This window comes from Furipterus horrens, unplaced genomic scaffold, assembly GCF_987537825.1.
Source record: "Furipterus horrens unplaced genomic scaffold, mFurHor1.1.pri manual_scaffold_13, whole genome shotgun sequence".
Lineage (NCBI taxonomy): Eukaryota > Metazoa > Chordata > Mammalia > Chiroptera > Furipteridae > Furipterus > Furipterus horrens.
In genome coordinates, this window is record NW_028327183.1 from 37,409,256 (window position 1) to 37,429,960 (window position 20,705).

At 39.0% G+C, this 20,705-nt stretch overlaps 1 protein-coding gene across 3 annotated transcripts in view; it reads left to right on the forward strand.

The window, feature by feature from the left end:
* The first annotated feature begins 7,495 nt into the window (after nucleotides 1-7,495).
* Nucleotides 7,496-20,705, forward strand: part of ZFP14 (ZFP14 zinc finger protein) — a 47,396-nt gene continuing 34,186 nt past the window's right edge. The window contains exons 1-3 of one of the 3 annotated variants that reach the window (XM_090260686.1): nucleotides 7,496-7,543; nucleotides 14,432-14,507; nucleotides 17,424-17,550. In XM_090260686.1, coding sequence (XP_090116812.1) covers nucleotides 14,478-14,507; nucleotides 17,424-17,550 — 157 coding nt within the window. In that variant the 5' untranslated portion in view covers nucleotides 7,496-7,543; nucleotides 14,432-14,477. Of the gene's footprint in view, nucleotides 7,544-8,695; nucleotides 8,737-14,431; nucleotides 14,508-17,423; nucleotides 17,551-20,705 lie in introns of those variants that run through there. The other 2 variants (XM_090260687.1, XM_090260688.1) reach the window with 2 other exon arrangements.

Genomic DNA, 20,705 nt, shown 5'->3' on the forward strand with positions numbered 1-20,705 from the left:
CCTCTGTCTAGGCATGCTGTCCACAGTTCTTGGTGTGTAGCTGGTGGCTTTCAGCGAGTCCTCTGCCCCATGTTGGTGAGTCACCTGAGAGAGACTCTGGACCCCTTGGAATGGATGAAGAAACTATTCAGACTCTCACCATCCGAGGAAGGAAGGGAGAAGTATTTTTCTGAGGAAAATCATCCCCATTTCTTTATTAGCCAGGGTTTTTATCTACTTTCTACATGGGGAAATGCATAAGAAAAACATGCAGCCCTTCACCAAATGGTTGGGAGTAATATCAAAGGGAAATGTAGATCAATACAGGGTTGAGGTGCCCAAGTATTTTACACAAGTTCAAAAACATTTACTCTCACGTAATCATTCTGTTTTTCACATTCTACTGACAAGAATTTGGGGCTATTCAGAGAAAAACAGAGCGGGTTCTCTTTTCCTTAAAAGCCACTTTGTATTTCTATTCTACCTTTAAAACCCCCTGGAGAGTGGGATTCATAGCAAGCATGAAAAACAAAAACCAGCTTGGTAAGACCCAGGGCAGGCTCTGCACAGTCTTTTGAACCATGCTTGCCTGTCTCCCACATCAATTTCCTAATTTTGATTATTGTACTGTGATTATGGAGGAGAATATCTTTTCTTTTACTAAAGGAGCCTTATATGTGCAATTGACTTTTCTGAATGAAATTCCATTTGTTCAGAAAAAAATAGACTTCACAAAGCAAATGGAGTAAATGTTACCAGTTACAGAAAAATAATTTTTTGTTCAATTCTTACAACGTTTTAATAAGTCTGATATTATTTCAAAATAAAAGGTTTATTTTATTATTTTAAAAATATTTATTTAATTTTAGAGAGGGGGAAGGGAGGGAGGAAGAGAAGGAGAGAAGCATCTATGTGAGAGAGAAACATTGATTAGTGGCCTCCTTCACATGCCTCAACCAGGGACAAAACCCACAATCCAGACACATGCCCTGACTGGGAATCTAACCCACAATCCTTCACTTTGCAGGACAATGCCCTAACAACTGACCCACATCAGTTAAGGCAAAAAGTTTCATTAACAAGGAGCAGGTTTGCATTCTGCCTCCTTCATTAAATGCTCTGTGATGTTGGACAAGTTACTTCACCTCTCTGTGCCTCTGTGTCTGTCACATGAGAATCAAAATAGCACCCAGGTTATGAGAAATAATTAACACATGTAACATTATTAAATTAGGCCTGGAAAATAAGAAGAGTACTATAAATTTTAGCTTTTATAACTTTTATTTGGAAATTTGTCTTTTTTTACCTCCAAGAAATTTTCTTGCCTTTTTTCCCTTCAGATTTCCTTTTCTACTTTATTATTGGTTTCTCCCTCTAGTATTCCTAATAGACAAACATTCGAATTTCTGGCGCTGCCTTTCATATGTTATTTTTTCTCATGTTATATATTTTAATTCTTTTGTACAGAGTTTTGGGAGAAACTCTAAGCTCGATTCTTAAAATTCTTTTAGTCACTCTTTCACTATCTTTTTTCTGCTATTCAGCCAAGCTATCAAGTTATTTAATTCATATGTTTAATATCCAAGAAAACAGATTGTGACTTTTTAAAATCTAACCTGGTTTTATGAACACATTTTCTTTTCTAATATTTCAAGAAGTGGAATTGAGGTAAGGTGGGAAATGTAGAGGCCTAATTAGGCTTTAAGGGCTTCGTTCCAAATTCTTGAGGTCCAGCCATTTTTCTGCCATTAGAATCTTTGAAACATTCTAGTATCCTTATAATAAATCTCAAATTCAACTTGTCACTTTTTAAAAGTATATTTTATTGATTATGTTATTACAGTTGTTCCAAAATTTTTCTCCTTTGCCCCTCCTCTGCCCAGTACCTCCCTTACCTCCAGCAATCCACACCCCCTTAGTTCATGTCCATGGGTCATACCTGTAAGTTCTTTGGTTTCTCCATTTACTTTTCTACTCTTAACATCCCCCTGACTATTTTGTACCTACCAGTTATGCTTCTTGATCCCTGCACCTTTTCCTCTTTCTTCCCCTTCCCCCTCCCCACTGATAACCCTCCGTATGATCTCCATATTTATGGTTCTGTTCCTGTTCTAGTTGTTTGCTTGTTTGTTTTTCTTTTTTTTAGATTCACTTGTTGAAGGCTGTGAGTTTGTTGTCATTTTACTGTTCATAGTTTTGATCTTCTTTTTCTTAAATGTGTCCCTTTAGCATTTCATATAATAATGGCTTGGTGATGATAAAATCCTTTACCTTTACCTTCTCTGGGAAGCACTTGATCTGCCCTTGTATTCTAAATGATAGCTTTCCTGGATAGAGATATCTTGATTGTAAGTCCTTGCTTTTCATCACTTTGAATACTTCTTGCCGAGTCCCATCTTGCCTGCAAAGTTTCTTTAGAGAAATCAGCTGAGAGTCTTATGAGAACTTCTTTGTAGGTAACTCTCTTCTCTTGCTGCTTTTAAGGTTCTCTATCTTTAACCTTTGGCTTTTTAATTATGATGTGTCTTGGTGTGGTCCTCTTTGGGTCCAACTTGTTTGGGACTCTCTCTGCTTCCTGGACTTGTATGTCTATTTCCTTCACCAAATTAGGGAAGTTTTCCTGCACTATTTTTTCAAATACATTTTCAATTTCTTGCTCTTCCTCTTCTCTTTCTGGTACCCTTGTGATTCAGATATTAGCACATTTAAAGTTGTCCCAGAGGTTCCTAAGCCTCTCCTCATTTTTTTTCAATTCTTGTTTCTTCATTCTGTACTGAATGACTGTTTATTTCTTCTTTATGTTTCAAACTGTTGATTTGAATTCCAGCTTCCTTCCCTTCACCATTGGTTTCATGTAGATTTTTCTTCATTGCACTTAGTATAGTCTTTACTTCTTCTTTTATGCATTTGCCATACTCAATCATTGCTGTGAACATCATTATCACTAGTGTTTTGAATTCTGTGTCTGTTAGGATGGCTATCTCCTCGTGGCTTAGTTCTCCCTCTGGAGCCTTGATGTGCTCCTTCTTTTGGGTCATACTTATCCATCTCCTCATCTTGAAAGCCTCCTGTGTTTGCTTCTGTGTATTAGTTAGAGCTGTTATACCTGTTACATTGTAAGGGGCAGAGCCTCAGGTATTCATCAGTGCAGGGTGATTCATTTCACCATGTCGTGGAACTATATGTGGGGGAGGGGTCAGAGAGAGAACAATGCCACTTGTTTGGCACTTGCCCCTTTTCCAGTCAGGTCACCTGCTTCCCATATGTGAGTGGCACCCCTCTAGCTGTTGTCCTGGTTATGGTTCCCAGAGTGGGTGGATTTGCATACATTCTAGGACCATGGGGGCCTCTAAATGGACTCTCCTTAGAGATCAGCAGTTTTTTCCACCACCCCAACCCCCACTGGTTTCACAGCCAGAAGCAATGAGGCTCTATTTTCCCAGTCCTGGAACCTTGAGCTGTGCCATCTGGCCTGGGACTGGGATTGCTCCCCAGGTGTCCCTCCTGGCTTTTATAATGTGTGACTGCTCTTTCTACCTGCCATTGCAACCACTGCCTTGCTGCTGCCACCACCACCACCACACTGCATCCTTTCTGCCCCAGCTCCCCATCTCCGCCCCTCCTGCCAGTCTGGATGAATATTACTTCCTTATATCTTTGTTTGTTGGACTTCCATGCAGTTTGATTTTCTGGTAGTTCTGGTTGTTTTTTGTTTTGAGGTGGATGTAATCCTTATGGTTGTGGAAGGAGGTGAAGCGTGTCTGCCTACGCCTTCATCTTGGCCAGAAGCCTCTCACGTGTTACTTCTTAAAAAGGCCTCATGCAAGTTACCTATACCCAGTTTCTTGTTCTATAACCTCAAAGTTTGTTTTGAATAAACTTTTCTTTTAGAATGGTTTAGATTTACAGAAATGTCACAAACACAGTTCAGAGTTCCCGAATAATGAGCACGCATTCTCCCCTTTTGTTAATATCTTGCATTACTATGGTACATTTGTCATAACTAATGAACCTGATACATTGTTATTAACTAAAGTCCATATTCCAGTAAAATTTCCTTAGTTTGCACCTAATGTCCTCCCATTCTAGAATCCCATTCAGGATACCATATCACACTTAATCATCTATATCCTTATACTTTTCAAGACTGTGACAGCTTCTCAGAGTTTTCTTATTTTTGATGTCCTTGACAGTTTTGAGGAATACTGGTCAGTTGTTTTACAGACTGTCCCTTAATTTGGGGTTGTCTAATGTTTTTCTCCTAGTTAGACTGGAGTGTGGATTTTTGTGGAAGACCACATTAACTACCAGTCTTACAATATCATATTAAAGTTCATGCTGCTATCAACATAATTTTACTGATATTATCCTCAAAAACCTAGCTGAGTTTGTGTTCCCCAGATATCTCCACTGTGCAGTTATGTTATCTCCCTTCTCTTATTATATTCTTTGGAAGGAAGACACTAAACACAGTCAACACTAAAGAAGTAGGGGAGTAATGCTCCAACTACTGGAGAAGGGGAAATCCACAAAAATTATTTAGAATCCTCCTATATGAAATATTTTTCCATTGTACCATTTATTTATTTATTCAACCATTTATTTTTGTAAGGATAGACTCATGGATACCTATTTTATAGTTGGGTTATAATTCAGTACTATCTTATCTATCTATCATTTATGTATCTCTCAAAATACTCTAGCTTTGGCCATTGTTACCTATCTCAGTTGGCTCCTGTGTGCCTTTGGTATAATTCCATCCTTTTCTTTTTTGAGCATTTCCTTACTTTCTGGTAATACAAGGTATTACAGTCTTACCTTGTATATTTCCTGCCCAGACCTAGACTCAGTCATTTTTTCCAAGGAGCTCTGCTTCCTTTCACAGTAGAATGTTATTAGAAACTAAGATTGCTCTTCCCCCCTCCCTGGGATTTCATTACTTATAGGTCCCCTCAGCAAACAGGGCTAGAAATTATATCTGTGTATAGTAACTCAAGTATATATACATCGTCGTCGTCGTCGTCGTCGGCAGCCGTCCGTCTCGAGAGACGATGGCGTAGCTTCTTGAGAGTCTATCTGCACCGCCGAGAATGGCTGTGCAGTCCGATTCGGGAGTGACAATCCCTGCCGCACTTGGTACAGGTGAAGGCAGATGGCTGTTGTTGCTGCTGCTGACGCTGCTTCCGCCTCCATCTTTTCTGGACCGCCTCCTCGTCGCGCGCAGCCTCTGCGCGTGACGTACCTTGCCTGACCGCGAGCCTCCAGGCTAGGCGGTCGTCTGCTTGAACTTCCCATGTGTTGAGATTGATGGAGCATTGTGTCATGTCCTTTTTGCAGATGTCTTAAGTATATATACATATCTATAATTATTTATAAATGTGTATGTGTATTATATTAAGCTAAATATGAATTCTTGGATTTCTCTGACTCTAACTTAGTAACACACAGTTCATTCTAGCCTTTCCCCCTTGCTCTTCTGGAAGCTCCCACTCCAAGACAGAGAAACCTGTCTTCTACTATTTGCCATCCACTTATTTATTTGTTCATACCCATATACATGAACAGTGGCTTCAGAATTGTTTACCCATGCACTGATGAAAAACAGCTTTATTAATTAAAGTATAGCATTAATATACACTTGTCTCTAGACTTCCATTTTCAACTCATTTCCAAACTTACTTAGGTCAGCCTCTCCCCACCGCCCATACTCTTCAGTGTCATTGATCATACATCTTTAATAGTTATATTCTTTTATCACTATCTGAATTACATCTTGGAATTTCTCAGATCAGCCTCCTAATTGATTTTTTTAAATGTATATGCATTAAGACTCAATATTTGTGCTGTGCTGTTCTATTCATTTGGACAAATGCATATTGTCATGTATTCACTATTATGGTACAGAACAGTTTCACCATTATAAAAAATTCCCCTGCATTTCACCATATTCAACTCTCCAAAATCCTTAAACCTCTGGCAACCAATAAACTGTTTTACTCCTCCATAGTTTGCCTTTTTCACAATTTTATATAAATGGAATCATATGGACTTTTCAGAATAACTTCTTTAACTTAGCAATATGCATTTGTGCATATTAATTCTTTAAGACTTCTTTGAGAATTGCCACTTCATTGTTGGATCAAAGACTTGCTGTTTAATAGCTCTATAAGAAATTCCTAAACTATCTTTCAAAGTAGCTCTACAATTTTGCATTCCCTTCAGAAATGAATGAGAAACCATTCCTGATGCTCTGTATACTTACCAGCAATTGGTATTTTATATATATATATGTTTTAGCCATTCTAATAACTGGGTTGTTATGAAATAAATGTTTATTCCCCTACAGTATTCATATGTGGAAAGCCAATGTAATGCTATTAGAAGGTGGGGCCTTTGGGAAGTAATTAGGTTACTGAGGGTTACTTCAGTCTCTTAGACTGAATGCCTAGGGCATCATGTCTTTTAGATCTCCCAATTCAGTCATGATAAAAAGTTTTTGTTTTTGTTTTTGTTTTTGGTTGTTTTAACTCACACACCTTAATTAGTAGTTGCCTTGAATGGAATTAGTACCCTTAGAAGAAGATACAGGAGAGTGTGCTTCCACTCCCTCTGCTCTTGCCAGTGAAGATGAAAGAAGACCACTTAAAAACCAGGAAGCAAGTTCCCACCAGATGCTGAATCTGCCAATGTCTTGATTTTGAATTGTCGGGAAGTCTCCAGAACTGTTAGAAATAAATGTTGTTTACACTACCCAGTTTATCATCATTTGTTATAGCAGCCCAAAGATAGTGATATCTCATTGTCATTTTAATTCACAATTCCCTAATGACAAATAATATCGAGTGTATTTTCACATGCTTATTTGTCATCTATATCTTCTATGGCAAGGTGTGTGCTCAAAGCTTTAACCCATTTTTCAAATGATTTATTTTTTTATTGTGGAGTTTTAAGAGTTCTTTATATATTCTGGATTCAAATCATATAGCTATGTATTTGCAAATATTTTTTTCTAGTCTATGGCTTGTTTTTTCATTTTCTTAACAGTTGTCTTTTACGCAGAGGGTTTTTAAGTTTTAGTAAAGTTTAACATCTTTTTAGCAGATTATACTTTTGGTATTGTATCTAAAAACTCATTCACAGAACCCAAGGTCACACAGATTTTCTCTATAAGTTTTGTACTTTTTATGTTACATATTTGCGGCTGTGATCCATTTTGAGGTAATTTTGAGCTAATTTTGATTTAAGGTGTAAGCTCTGCGTGCCTAACACAAATCACGTATTAGCTTCCAGCTGGAGCCAAGACTTCTTTATAAACCCTGGCAAGGTTTTCTTCAGTGATAAACACAATCCCGGTTTTGCTAAGCGTTCCTAGTTCACACCGGGGCCGCCTGCAAGCCCCTCCCCAAGCAGCCCATCATCAAGCACAGGCGCTAGGCCCCGCCTTTGCATTCTTGCGGCAAACCTTTGGGGGTGGGGACCAGGCCCTCCCCACCCAAGACTACATTTCCCACAGGCCTCTGCACGTAGTTGTCTAAGGGCTTCCTTGCTGGTGTCGTCTGGAAAGGTGAGTGGGTTTCGGACTCTGAGGAAATGGGCGCGGGGGCAGCGGGCCTGGGCCTCTGTGTGAACCCGGTTGCAGTAATTGTGGAGTTTGTGACAGTAACTGGGCTCTGGAGTCCTGATGCGTCCTCTGCCCTTCCGCTTCAGGACCGCACAGATCTAGCGGCCCAGAATGGCTTCGAGTTAAATGTATGAATCCCAGAGTGAAGGCCAACTACAAAAAGGTGCAGTCCTGAGAACAGCACAGATCTCAGAACCACAGCTTAACAACCAGTGCGACTTTCCAAGGAAAGTGCCTTGAACTCGAAGTCAAGAGTCCAGTCCTGGTCTTTGTACTCTGGCCTTCCTCTTTGATACCGGGAAGGGTCGCTCTTGCCCCAGGTTCCCAGATTTCCATCGGCTTATATGTGTCGTGGATGATCAGAGAGAATGTGGGAGGGAGGCTGTTAGCCAGCCTGGGCTGAGCTCCAGATTCCCGTCTCCTTCCCCAGACCTGCTGATCTTTAGGAAAGGAGAGAGAAAGGAGGATATGTATCTATTATATATATAATTTATATATAATCTATTGATATGTGTCAATAGATACATGCCTATCTTGAGATGAGTTTCTGTTTTCCCTTTGTTCCATGGAATGTAATTTTTAATTTTTCCAGACATGGGGATATTTGCTTTTGCGAAAAGGGAAAATCAGGTTGGACTCAAAAGAAAAACCCACCTCCGTCATTAATCAGGCTGGGAGATAAGAGACAGATAAATTCAGCTGTAAAATTAGGAAACAGTGGTAAGGAGAAGGTACCAGGTTAAGACCTGACCTTGGTTCAGCAGCCTTGAGGTACTCAAATTCTGGGTAAGAAAGAATTCAGAGCCAACACTCTTAACTATAAGAGAAAGTTTACTTAGAAAGTCCCAGGGGTAGAAGCAGTGAACTATGGAAGAAATGGGCTCAGGAAACAAGTTACAGAGGCAAAAGAAAAGGGTCCTTGGAGCTTAGGAGAAAGAGAGTCAAGGAAAACATAGCTGGGAGATGGAGGTGGTGAAAGGCACAGGGGTATTCCACATAGTGAGCCCTGGGTCCTCTGTCTTGAAGGTAGTTATCTGGAGGTCTCAGGGGAGGGTCCTCATAGAATATTTACCAGCTTTCCATGTGTGTCCTTTCAGGGTTGTGGTCCCTACTGATTGGTCCACACCATCACAGAGGTCAGTAATCAATGCACCTGATCCTGATGTCAGCCATGGTGTCACTTTTCTGGTTTTGTTGCTTTTCTGGGCCTGGAGCTGAAACACAACTGAGGCCTACATGTATTTGATGCAGGTCAGAGCCTCATTGTCCTGGGGGCTTAATGCTTAAGAGCTATTCTCTGGCCTTCTTGTTGGTTCCCCCTCTAAAGGAGTCTCACCTGCATGATGAGCAGCACGCCAAGGAAGGAAAGATCAGGGGAGTGTCCAAACCACACACATGACCGGTGATATGAAAGGTCAAGGGGTCTAAACTGCAGGACCAGCCATATACTAGAGTATGAGAGATTACCCTGTGGGCAAGGTCCTTTTTTTTCCAGTTTTGCCTGTTGTTAGGCACCTGGGGAGCTTTTGTTGTGGTGACTTTCTGTACCTGGCTCATCGTCCTTGCCCTGCTCATGTCTTTCTAACTGCCTACTACATACTCAAGTCATGCAGCAACTGGAAAATGCCATAACCACTTTCTCTCTTGAGAGACTACAGCTTTCTTACCACTTTGCTATTTTTATTTTATTACTGGGGATACACAGTTGCTAAACTACTCTGGCTTTATTGTAGTGCTCAACCTCCAGTTAGTCCCTGCCTCCCACTCTCACCTCAGAGATAGCAAATATTCCAGAATTATTCCCCCTTCCTCAGAATCCTTCAGTTGGTACTCAGCCCTTTACAAGAGAGTCCCTCCTCCCTCTCTCTCTTCCTCTCTCTCTCTCTCTCTCTCATCCAGCATGTTCCAATAGTTCCTGTGGAATTTCATCCTTGCATATACAGTAATCCCTCTCTATATCGCGGTTCACTTATTGTGGCCTCACTGTATTGCGTGATTTTTAAAAATATTATATTTAATTATTTATCGCGGATTTTTTGCTATATTGCGGGATTTTGCGCTACTGTATACGTACTTTGTTAAAGTTACATAGGTTTAAGAGTGTAGAATATGTTTAAGAACATAAGTAGTGTTTATAAAAGTGTGGAAAAGGTTAATAAAGGAGTGGGAAAGGTTAATAAGGGACTGGGAAAGGTTAATAAGTGTGTGGGAAGGATCTATAAAGCCTTAAAATATATATAAATACTAAAATAAATGTAAGGTTCCTACTTCGTGGATTTTCACCTATCATGGGGGGGGGGTCTAGAATGTAATACCCACAATAAGTGAGGAAATGTTGTATAGAGTTGTTCCATGTAGTCTTTTGCTGGTAAGGCCTTAACACCTGAATTATCTATTGACCTGGATCTTTGCCCTTCCCACTCCGTGAATGATGGAGATGATGTGGGTAGGCATCCCACTCCCTCTCATCCCAAGTGGGTATTCACTTGAACATTTGGCGATCATTTAATTTCTCCTGTGAACTGCTGCTTTCTAAACCCTTGATTGGTCTTCAAGCAAGGCTAATCACAGAGCTTTACTGTAGACTGTGATTTGTAGAGATTAGTTTAGTTGGACTCATACTAGGTGGCTTTGAGATCAAAGCAGGGAAAGGTAAGAGGTGGTTTGATCCGTGACAGGGTCTTCTGCTTTTGAGGCTTTTGAGAAGTGTTAATTTGGTAGGGTTTTTAACAGAGGTCTCTGTTAACAAGGGAAGGGATTATTAGTAGAAGAAAGCAAAGACATTAGTAGAAATTTGAGAAGAGATTTGAAGGTTTTGACAGCATGAGTTTGTTTCAGGCTACATATTTATGTGGCTTTAAGACAGGCAATTTAGTGTAGTCTCAATGTATGGGCTATGGAACTAAATTACCAGGGTTCTAATCCTAAACCTATCACTTAGAACTGGGTGAACTTGGGGCAGTTTATTTTATCTCTTTGTGCCACAGTTCCTTCATCTGTAAAAGGACAATAAAGATAGAAGATACTATATTATAGGATTGCTATGAATAAATGAAGTAACATATGTAAAGTTCTCAGATACTGTTTGAGACATGTAAGTGCTCAGTAGATTTAGGTATTACTAATATGTTGTAATTCCATGGTTTTTCTTCTCATCCAAACCCACATCCAAAAATTGTGAGGATTTTACCACATTTTACTTCCTTCACATACCACACACCTTTTTGTAAACTGTTAATCAGGAGGAGTTGCCTGTCAACACAAAGCTTTGAAGCTTAATAGTTAGCATTATAAGAAAGAGCAAGGCTGAGAAGCTCATTTTTTTATGGAAAAAAAGAGAATTGTCTTTAATAATTATGGGAAGAAGAGTATATAGGATTCTTCATATATAGCTGCCCTTTATTAAATTTTTATTTGCTACTTGAAGTGCTTTATATATAGTATCTTATTTAATCCTCATAACAATTCTATGATATAGAACTACAATTATTACCATTTTACATAGGAAGAAACTAAGGCTGAAAAGTAACTGTCAAAGATCACACAGTTAATAACTGTCAGAACTGAGATTTATATCCTGGAAGTCTGACAGCAAAGCCTATATTAGCAAGTATAGCAGTATATCAAGTCTCATCATTATATATACTTTAAAATTCTTCCTGCCTTGGTAATCCATCAAGATCTGATGTCAGCAAGCACTGCCGAATTATGTCCGGCTTGTACTGAGGCTATGGAGTCTCTGCAGGGAAGTAGATTTTATACAGTAAGATTTATGCCTTAAAATTTTAATTTTAGTGATATTTTATGCAAAATGAGACTAGTAGGACAAGAATATTCATCATCTATCATAGGCCTTCATAGGTATCTTAGCCCAAGTGATTGGGTCAGAAGCAAAACAAACTTGTTTGTTAGATAGATGCGAAAGGAGGCAGCTATGAAACTGCAATCAGTGCAGCTGCTATGGAAAACAGTATGGAATTACCTCAAAAAACTAAAAATGGAACTGCCTTTTGAACCAGTGATTCCACTGTTAGGATTATACCCCAAAAATCCTAAAACCCTAATTCAAAAGAACTTATGCACCCCTATGTTTATAGCAGCACTGTCTACAATAGCTAAGTGCTGGAAACAGCCTAAGTGCCCATCTGTAGAGAAGTGGATCAAAAAACTGTGGTACATTTACAGAATAGAATGCTATGCAGCAGAAAGAAAGAAGGAACTCCTGCCATTTGCGACAACATGGATGAACTCGAGAGAATTATGCTTAGTGAAATAAGCCAGGCAAAGAAAGCAAAATACCATATGATATCACCTAATACAGGAAACTAAAGAACAACATAAACAAACAAACTAAATAGGACAAGGAGCAGAATAACAGTCAATAGGGGGGAGGGGGAGGGAGAGAAAGGGGATAAGTAAGGGAAGGGTTTAGTCAGAGAACCTGTATGAATGACTCATGGACATGGACAACGGGGAGGGATATGATTGTGGGAGAAGAAGTGGGCTGGGTGGGGGTGAGCAATGGGGGAAAAATGGGACAACTGTAATTGAAAAATCAAAAAATAAAATTAAAAAAATTAAATAAATAAATAAAGACCCATGGGGGGTGGGGAAGACATCAGTCAAGGACTTTTTCCATTCTTTTTAGATAGTACTCCAACATAGATGAGCAAATTAAATCATTGAGTTGGTTCATGAATTAGAAGCTGAAGTTAAAAAATCACTCAGGAAAAATAGCTGTTTTTAGAGAATCCTAAGACCTTTTTTTAGTTTAACAGAAGGCGGGAAGAAAACCTTGAACTGGGAAGTCTTTTCCTTCTTTGGAGTATTTGTGTACTTTAGGTCACACTATGTTTAATATGGTGATGTGTATCACTGACTATCACTGTGAATATTTTAACTGGTACTTTTAGACATACGTGTGATTTTTTTTTTCTGTCAGAATAGTTTAATGCCATACATGCTGGGCTGTTTTTTGTTTGTTTTGTTTCGTTTTGTTTTTAATACAGCAGCTTCACAAATTTCATCAAAACTGTGGTAACATCATCACTTTTTAATATTTGCTTGGTTTTCAGTTGTTTAACCATGTCTCCAATTAGATTATTTTCAACTTTTATTCATTATAAACCATATCTTTCAGCATACTTCTGCAAATATCTTTATGTACATGTATGAATAGTTCCTTTAGTCCCAGCAGTGGAGTTTCTGGTTCATGGGGTATTTAGGGTTATAGGGTTTTTAAATGATGCTTCATGTAATTCTGAATTTTCATCAACCTAGTGTCCATTTTCTCGTGACCTTCTATTATGGGGCTTCATTAGTCTTTTAGATCTCCCAATTCAGTCTATGTAAACAATTTTTTTTGGTTGCTTTAATACGTCGTCGGCAGCCGTCCGTCTCGAGAGACGATGGTGTAGCTTCTTAAGAGTCTATCTGCACCGCCGAGAATGGTTGTGCAGTCCGACTCGGGAGTGACAGTGTCTCCTCCCGTGTTGAATCGACATCTTGCGATGACGCTGGAGTGTCCTCCCCAGTGAAGCTGAAGCTACAGAGCCTGGGCAGGGTGATATGGAGGGTCTGCTGTTGCCCATGCAGCAGACCCCCCCCTCTCTTCGCAGCTGAAGGGTCCAAGGAAAAGACGGAGTCAATACAGCTTGGCTTCAGGTGCGCCGCAGGAGTTGCCGGTGTTGACTACAACGTCAAACCGCCTTAGGGACTCCGGCTCCGGATTTTCTGTCGGGGTTTACTCCCTTAGCCTTTCCCCTGAAGAGGTATGCCGCAAGGCAGCGGAGGTTTTTTGGAGTCAGAGTTTTCCTTCTCTGATGTGCCCTGACTGGAAGATCGAACCAGCGACACTTAGCTCGCAGGCCCACGCTCAATCCACTGAGCCAAACCAGCCAGGGGGTTGCTTTAATACACATCAACCTAATTAGTAGTGAAGTCTGGTATCTTTTGAAAGGTTATTTCTATTTTATAGTTAATTGCCCTTGCTTTTTTTCCCTCTCAGTGAATTGGAAATCCTAGCCTTTAAAGGCAAAAATCAAAGTTGGAAGATGACTTTTTAGAAAAAATGTGGATTCAAAACAAAACAAAACTCTGGTATCTAATAACTGAATTTGAACAAATGATTTTTGAGCCCTGAGCATCGGTTTCCTATTGAAAGGCGAGAAGAACTACATTGCAAAACAGTGCTGAGGTTCAGTGAGTGGTGTGTATAAATGCATTCACCACACCAAAGTTCTCAGTGTCTGTTGGTTTTTGACTAACTGCCGCTGTCATGAATTCCCTCCTCCCTAGTTTAGATACTGAAAGAGAGGCAGTGCAAAGGATGTCATGGTATGACAGGTTCTGACTGGGAAACAGGATAGTGAGTTGCCCTAGCTGTGGAAAGACCAGAGCAGCTTTATAGTGGCAGAAGCTTTCAGGCTCAATCTGTGCAGTTTTTAGTCTTTGTGTTTAGGAAGTTAAGACAGAATCCTGGGGCTCAAAGGAGGCTCTCTTTGGTTGATGTGGCTCTGAAAAGCTGTGCTAGAGGGAGGAGGGCCTGCTCAGGACATGTCTGAATAATCTAATGTTGGGACCACATTAGAAATCCTGTAGAAATTTCTGTTCTTCTACACCAAGATCAGTATTATTCACTGGGTTTTTCAGGGCTTGGATTTCTTCAGACTCTAAACTCTTCCAGTCTTTATGAGTATGGGATCAGTGTGGGTGTAGTGGTGTGGAATAGTTTGGAAGCAGGAGTGGAAAGAAATAAAGCTCATATTAACATAAGTAATTTGGGGGACTCTGAGACACATCTGGTTTCATGGCTTCTTTCTCTATTTTCAGATTTGGCTTATCTACACTTTGCAGTTCTTCAACATAAATTTTGAGAATGACTGACCAGTTTGAAAACATAGCCCTTGTAAGTTGATGTTTCTTTCTCTTTTTTTTAGATATCATCAATTTCTAGGTCATGTGTACATACTCATTTCTTATCCTGAAATTTCCTTTTTAACAGAATTCCATCCAAAGAACCAGCGCTAGTTTCTCTCATTCCCCTGAGGGTTGGGGGCAAATAGCCCAGTATCCTTTCCAACACACTCTTCTGTTTTTTCCCATTTATGTAGACCATCTCCTATCTACAAACTCTGTCAAGAGCTATGAGGGAACAAAAGCTTGATAAAAATACAGGCATTCTCTGCAGAATATTCCTCCTATTAACATTTTCCAGCTGAACAAGCTTTTGATTTTAATACTTAAACTTAAGAGAAAGTATATTTCTCTGAGTACAGTGGTTTTTAGTCTAGTTTCATTTAGGAAAATTTTATATCTCCAATACACAACTTGACGTTTTAACAAAGCTTTTTGAACTTTGTATTGATATATAACATGCATAGAAAAGTACACGTCATGAGTGTACAGCTAAATTAATTTTTAAAAATTGAGGACATTTATGCCACCAACTCTCAGGTCAAGAAAGAGAATATTATTACTAGCACTTCAGATGTCCCCTTTTTTGCTACTCCCTACCTATCCAGTCAAAATGTAACCTTTATCCGGCTGTCAAATAGCATAAATTAATTTTGCCTATTTTTAGAACTTTATATAAGTGAAATTGTATAGTTCAATGCAACATTTTTAAACAAAAAATAATGTGCAGCAAGTCTTGTTTTATTCCAAATACACTTGATAGACTATCAGAACCATCTGCAGATGTTTTGAAATACATGCAAGTATTAGTAAAGGGTATGTGTATATCTGGTGCTACTGATTAATAAAAGAGACATCAGAGCATCATACTGAATATGAATCATTCCTGCCATTCTATTCTTGTTAGAAATATATTTTCATAGTGTACTTCACATATAGACCTTGTTTATACCTAGTATAAAATGAGTTCCTAAAAATTTGGAAAAGTTTTGAAGAAAACAGAAGAAAAAAACAAATCAAGTGAGAAAAATGAGTTCAGTAAAAATGACAATGAAAATACTAAAACCAAGTACTTGAGCACTGATCCTTGTGTACTGTAATTCTATACTAGGAGGAAATATGAAACTAGTCTGAGGAGTTGAAATTGATGTGTAATGCAATCTAACTATTTGATTTAAAGTGATGGGAAGATAGGTACCTAGCCAATAATGTAGTGTTAAAATGGATTATTGATATCAAGTGGGAGATCTCAGTTTTGAACTTTCCTTGAAGATCTATAGTTTGATGAAAGAGAAAATTTGATCCTATTTGACTGTATAGAGAAAACTCCAAACTTCTCCACTGACCTCACTTTCCCAAGCACATATAAAATGAGATTTAGTATTGGCTGGTCTCAGTCTCTGTATGTTTTGAGATCTTATGGTATGTAAGGCTTTTACAAATACGCCTTGGTATATTTATCAAGACTCCAAAGGCTTAGCGATGAGTTCTGCTCTCACCAGATATGTCTGCCATCCAACAAAAAAGACTCCCTGTGTGGCTAGTTCCCCTACCAGCCCCATCAGCATCCCCCCTGGTTACTCCCCTGCCAGCCTGCAGATTATTCAAACAAGCCCATCACATTTTTCTGCGGGACCCAAGGAATACCTTACCCTTTTTTTACTACAAAGCCTGCCTCTCACAGTCCTTGCTTATTCACTTTATTCCTGAGTGCAACCCTTGTGTGGTCCTGCATGACATTTGGTGTCCTCCTCCCCTGGGCTGTGAGTAGATGTGACTAATAAACTACAGGTAATCTCATCTATCTGGTATCAGGTATTTAGTCATCTCATGCTATCTAGGGCAAGGGATTCCCCCCTTCCCAGTAGATGAATAGGAGGTGATCAGAACAGGACCGCAAATAGAAAGCTCAAGAATCATTGTGTAGTTTTATGGGATATGCTGGTCTATAGTAGGGTTTCTCAGCCTTGAAACTATTCATATTTTGAGCCAGAGAATCTTTTATTCTGGAGGACTGTCCTCTCCATTGTAGGATGTCTGAAGTTATCCCTGGCATGTAGGTACTTGTAACGCATACACCTCATCCCCCAACTTGTGACAATCAAAATTGTCTCCAGACATGGTGTCTGCTGGGGAGTAAAATTACTCCTCATTGAAAACCACTGGTCCAGAGTGATATCTTCACAATTCAGTATCCTCTAATTTAATGAATGATAGAAGGTGGTCAGTGAGGGATAATGGATGATAAAAAATAAAAAAGTCATCCAGTTGCATAAATAAGTATTAGATAATATAGACTGTGAGATTTGAGGAAGACTTTTGAGATTATGTTGAATTAAAACATCTAAACAGAGAAAAAAGATTGAATTTCATATATTTTAAATGTGGACTACCATGTAACAAATTTTTGAAAGTTTACTAAAAAATTGGTCATAACAGGGAAAATTATAATAAAATCTGACTCTATAATGAATTTGAGTCTGTTTTCTTAGATATTTTCTAATATATCCAGGAGAAATTGTTATCAATATTTTTTCGTGATCTCAAAGAAAAAGAAGATAGAAGACCTCATATTTCTTTAGAATTTATGGTGGAGATACAGCTTATAGAAGGCTGTGTGCACTGTTTCATTTTGTTGGGACTTTGTTTTTGGTTATTGTATTCATTCCCAGATATGTGTGGGTAAAGTTTAATCTTACCTGCAGCTACAGGACTGTTTAAGAGATGTAGTACTCTGCTTCAGGAATGCTAATTTTCTTACTATCTCCTATGCATGTCATAAGTTTTCAGTCCTACTCTATTTGCTGCTATGTGACTCATTCTCTGCAGTACAATCCTTGATCTTCTGTCTTTCCAGTTTAAAAAGATTTTATTTATTTTCACAAGTAATACCTGCATTTTTTTTCAGGGTTCAGTGACATTCAGGGATGTGGCCATAGACTTCTCACAGGAAGAATGGGAATTTCTGGACTCAGCTCAGAGGGATTTATATAGGGATGTGATGTGGGAGAATTATAGCAACTTCATTTCACTAGGTAAGGCTATTTATTTCAGATTATACTGGCATTCTCTACTGTCAATTTCAGGACTGTGCTTTGAGGAACTAGATAATTTTTGTCTCAATGTTCCAAAGGAATGGTTCAAGCTTTGTTAGGTTGGAAATAGGCCCCTCCATTTAATACTTCATCACTCCTGTCCTGCCAGGTCCTTCAGACTTTCTTTAGGCTTTGTACTTTCCTTGTTTCTTTAATATCCAAGTGGATGCATTTGAATTCTAGGTTGGTTGCTTACTACAGGTGCATTGTCCAAGAAACTAGATTTCACATTGTATTTCAGCTCAGAATTGATGTAGATGCTTAACACTCATTTTTAAGAAATGTTTTATTTATTTTTAGAGAGAGGGGAAGGGAGGGAGAAAGAGAGGGAGAAACATCGATTTGCAAGAGAAACATCAACTGGCTGCTTCTCACATGTCCCCAACTAGGGATCTAGCCACCACTCAGGCCTGTGCTCAGACTGGGAATCAAACCAGTGACCTTTCGGTTTGCAGCTCGGCACTCAATCCTCAGAGCCACACCAGCCAGCGCTAACACTTATCTCTAATCCACCTGTAAGGAGAATACCTAGACACAGGGGTTCTGAGTCTCTCTAAAAATCAGAACCTATAGAACTTATATAATATGGGATGGATCAACAAAGTTCATTTAAAACTCAGTTAAATATTTATATGCATTCTGTTTCATGTTACACACATTTAATTCTACCTACTTTGTAGTTGAAAGTTAAAAGTCTTTGTAACATTGAATGAATATTCTAAAAAGGATATGAGAATGTCATAAGAAGCCTCTTATTCTCCTCTTAAGAAAATTATATTAATAAAAGTTAATACCCAGTACACACATAATTATAACTACATATATAACTATTCTAAGCATTATGTGCAAATTAATTTTCACAACTCTCTGAGAAATATATTTTTATCCTTATTTCCAATGACAAAATGTAGGCACAAGAGTTAACACAGTAACAAAGTCAGTATTTGAAACCAGGCAGTCTGAATCCAGATTTTGTTTACTCAACCACTACACAAGACTGCCTCTCAACAGAGTTTAAATTATGTTAAGGCCTATTCTTAACTATCTGGTGTCTATTCTTGTGGTCCTGAGATTATCATAATGTGAGTGTTCTTCAACTTCTCACATTTCTTTGCTCTTAGACTTTATAAAATAACACTTTTGTCTAGAGCTACCATATTTTTTGCACTGTAAGATGCACCTGACCATAAGATGCACCTAGGTTTAGAGGAGGAAAACAAGAAAAAAAATATTCTGAACCAAAAGGTGTACTAAAGTATTTAATAAAATATAACAGTACTATTTCAACCATGTAAAGTGAACAGCAGTCAACAGTGGTATTAAGAACCATCATCACTGTCATTAACAAATGAGGAGAGACTTTAAGGTTGAAGTACTCTTCTAGTTTTCTGGGAACCCCAAGAACTCATCATCACTAGTGTCAGAATTTATGGGGGCCTTTAATAACAGGCATTGAGGGAGTTAAGAGGCATCACTAGTTGTAACAGTCACTGAGAGTATTACTATCCTAGTTACAGGTTCTGGTGGACTACTCCCAGTGCCTGTTATGGCTAGTGATAGACTTTAATCCCCTCAGTGCCTGTGTTACTACTAGAATAGTGACCCCACCATAACTCCCTTTATATACTACAAACTTCAGCATTTATGGCTGCTTACCCAGTTACTGCCGGCTTTCTCATGCAGAAATCTGGTGTGCACTGGAAACACTATGGAGGTAGATGAGACAGCTATAGCATCTAATGGAGCTAGGAACCAGCAGAGAACATGTTACTTCAGTTCCATCCAGCTGCCTCTCATGATTGGCAGAGCTTAAGACACAGTGATTGGTGATTGGAAGCAGTTCTACTGACACAGACCCCACCCAGTGTCAAAGACAATTGGCAATTGGCACTGTGCCTCATACCTGTTATTAGCCTCAGCTGATATGACAGGTCAGCAGTTGTAGCTGGGAGTGTCAGGCGGCTCTCTGCACTCTCCCAGGTCCCAGGTGATGGGCAGAGGCGAACAGCAACTGACCAGATGCCTAAGATTCAGCAGTAAAGTGGGACTTTTAAGCATCCCCAGGGGTTTCATGTGGGCCCACTGCTTCTTCTAACAGCTGACACCACCGCTGACAGGTCAGGTAATATACATCACAGGCTGTGATGCAATATTCGCTCCATAAGCTGCACAGAAATGTCACTTTTGGGGGGAAGAAAAAAGTGCGTCTTATGGAGCGAAAAATACAGTAATTATAAATTTAACCAAATCTGAATTTAAGGACTTTTGGGCTTATAATTTCATGTCACATTTTTCTATTTAGGAGGATATTTTGTTTCTAAACTAGATGTGATTACATTATTGGAGGAAGGGAAGGAGCCAGGGACGGTTGAGGGAAAGTACAAGAAGACACTGTCCTGGTGACTGAGGCTTAACAGGCATGGGGAAGTCTTTATTGCAGGTAATAGCCAAGCAGTTTAAGCCAAAGGTATAACCTTTAGTTGTTTTTGTGGATCTTGCCTCAAAAGCCTATGGCCTGTGCAGGAAAGGCCTGAGACCTCAGAAGCAAATTAAAACCTTTTATGCCTAGACTAACAAAGAAACTTTGTTACACCTCTCTTTTTCTTGTTTTTCATATTTCTCTCCCATTTCAAAGAGAAGAACTATTCTCAGTAGAAGAAAAAATGATAAATATAAAAGCTGAAATCAACAAAATAGAAAAAGAAAAGCTGTAGAGAAAATTAATAGAGTTAAAGTTCATTTCTTGAAAACTCAACAAAGTTGGTAAACAGTGAGCTTGACTAATCAAGAGGAAAAGACAACATAAATTACTGTCTTGTTCACTCCCTCTTCCATTTATCTTTACAACTTTCCACAGAACTTCTGCAACATTCACAGACTTTCTAAATACCTTTTACTCTTTCAGATTTAACCATATGCTTATTTCTCCTTCTTATTTCTTTTCCACTTCCCATGTCCTTCTTTCATTTGGGGATGATGGGAGTGATCAGGATAGTAACTTCATTGACTGCCCAAAGATCCTGGACTAGGCAAAAAGACCCATTGGGTTTCTTAACAGCAAGGATGGGAGTGTTGGTGGGAGAGTTTGCTGGTCA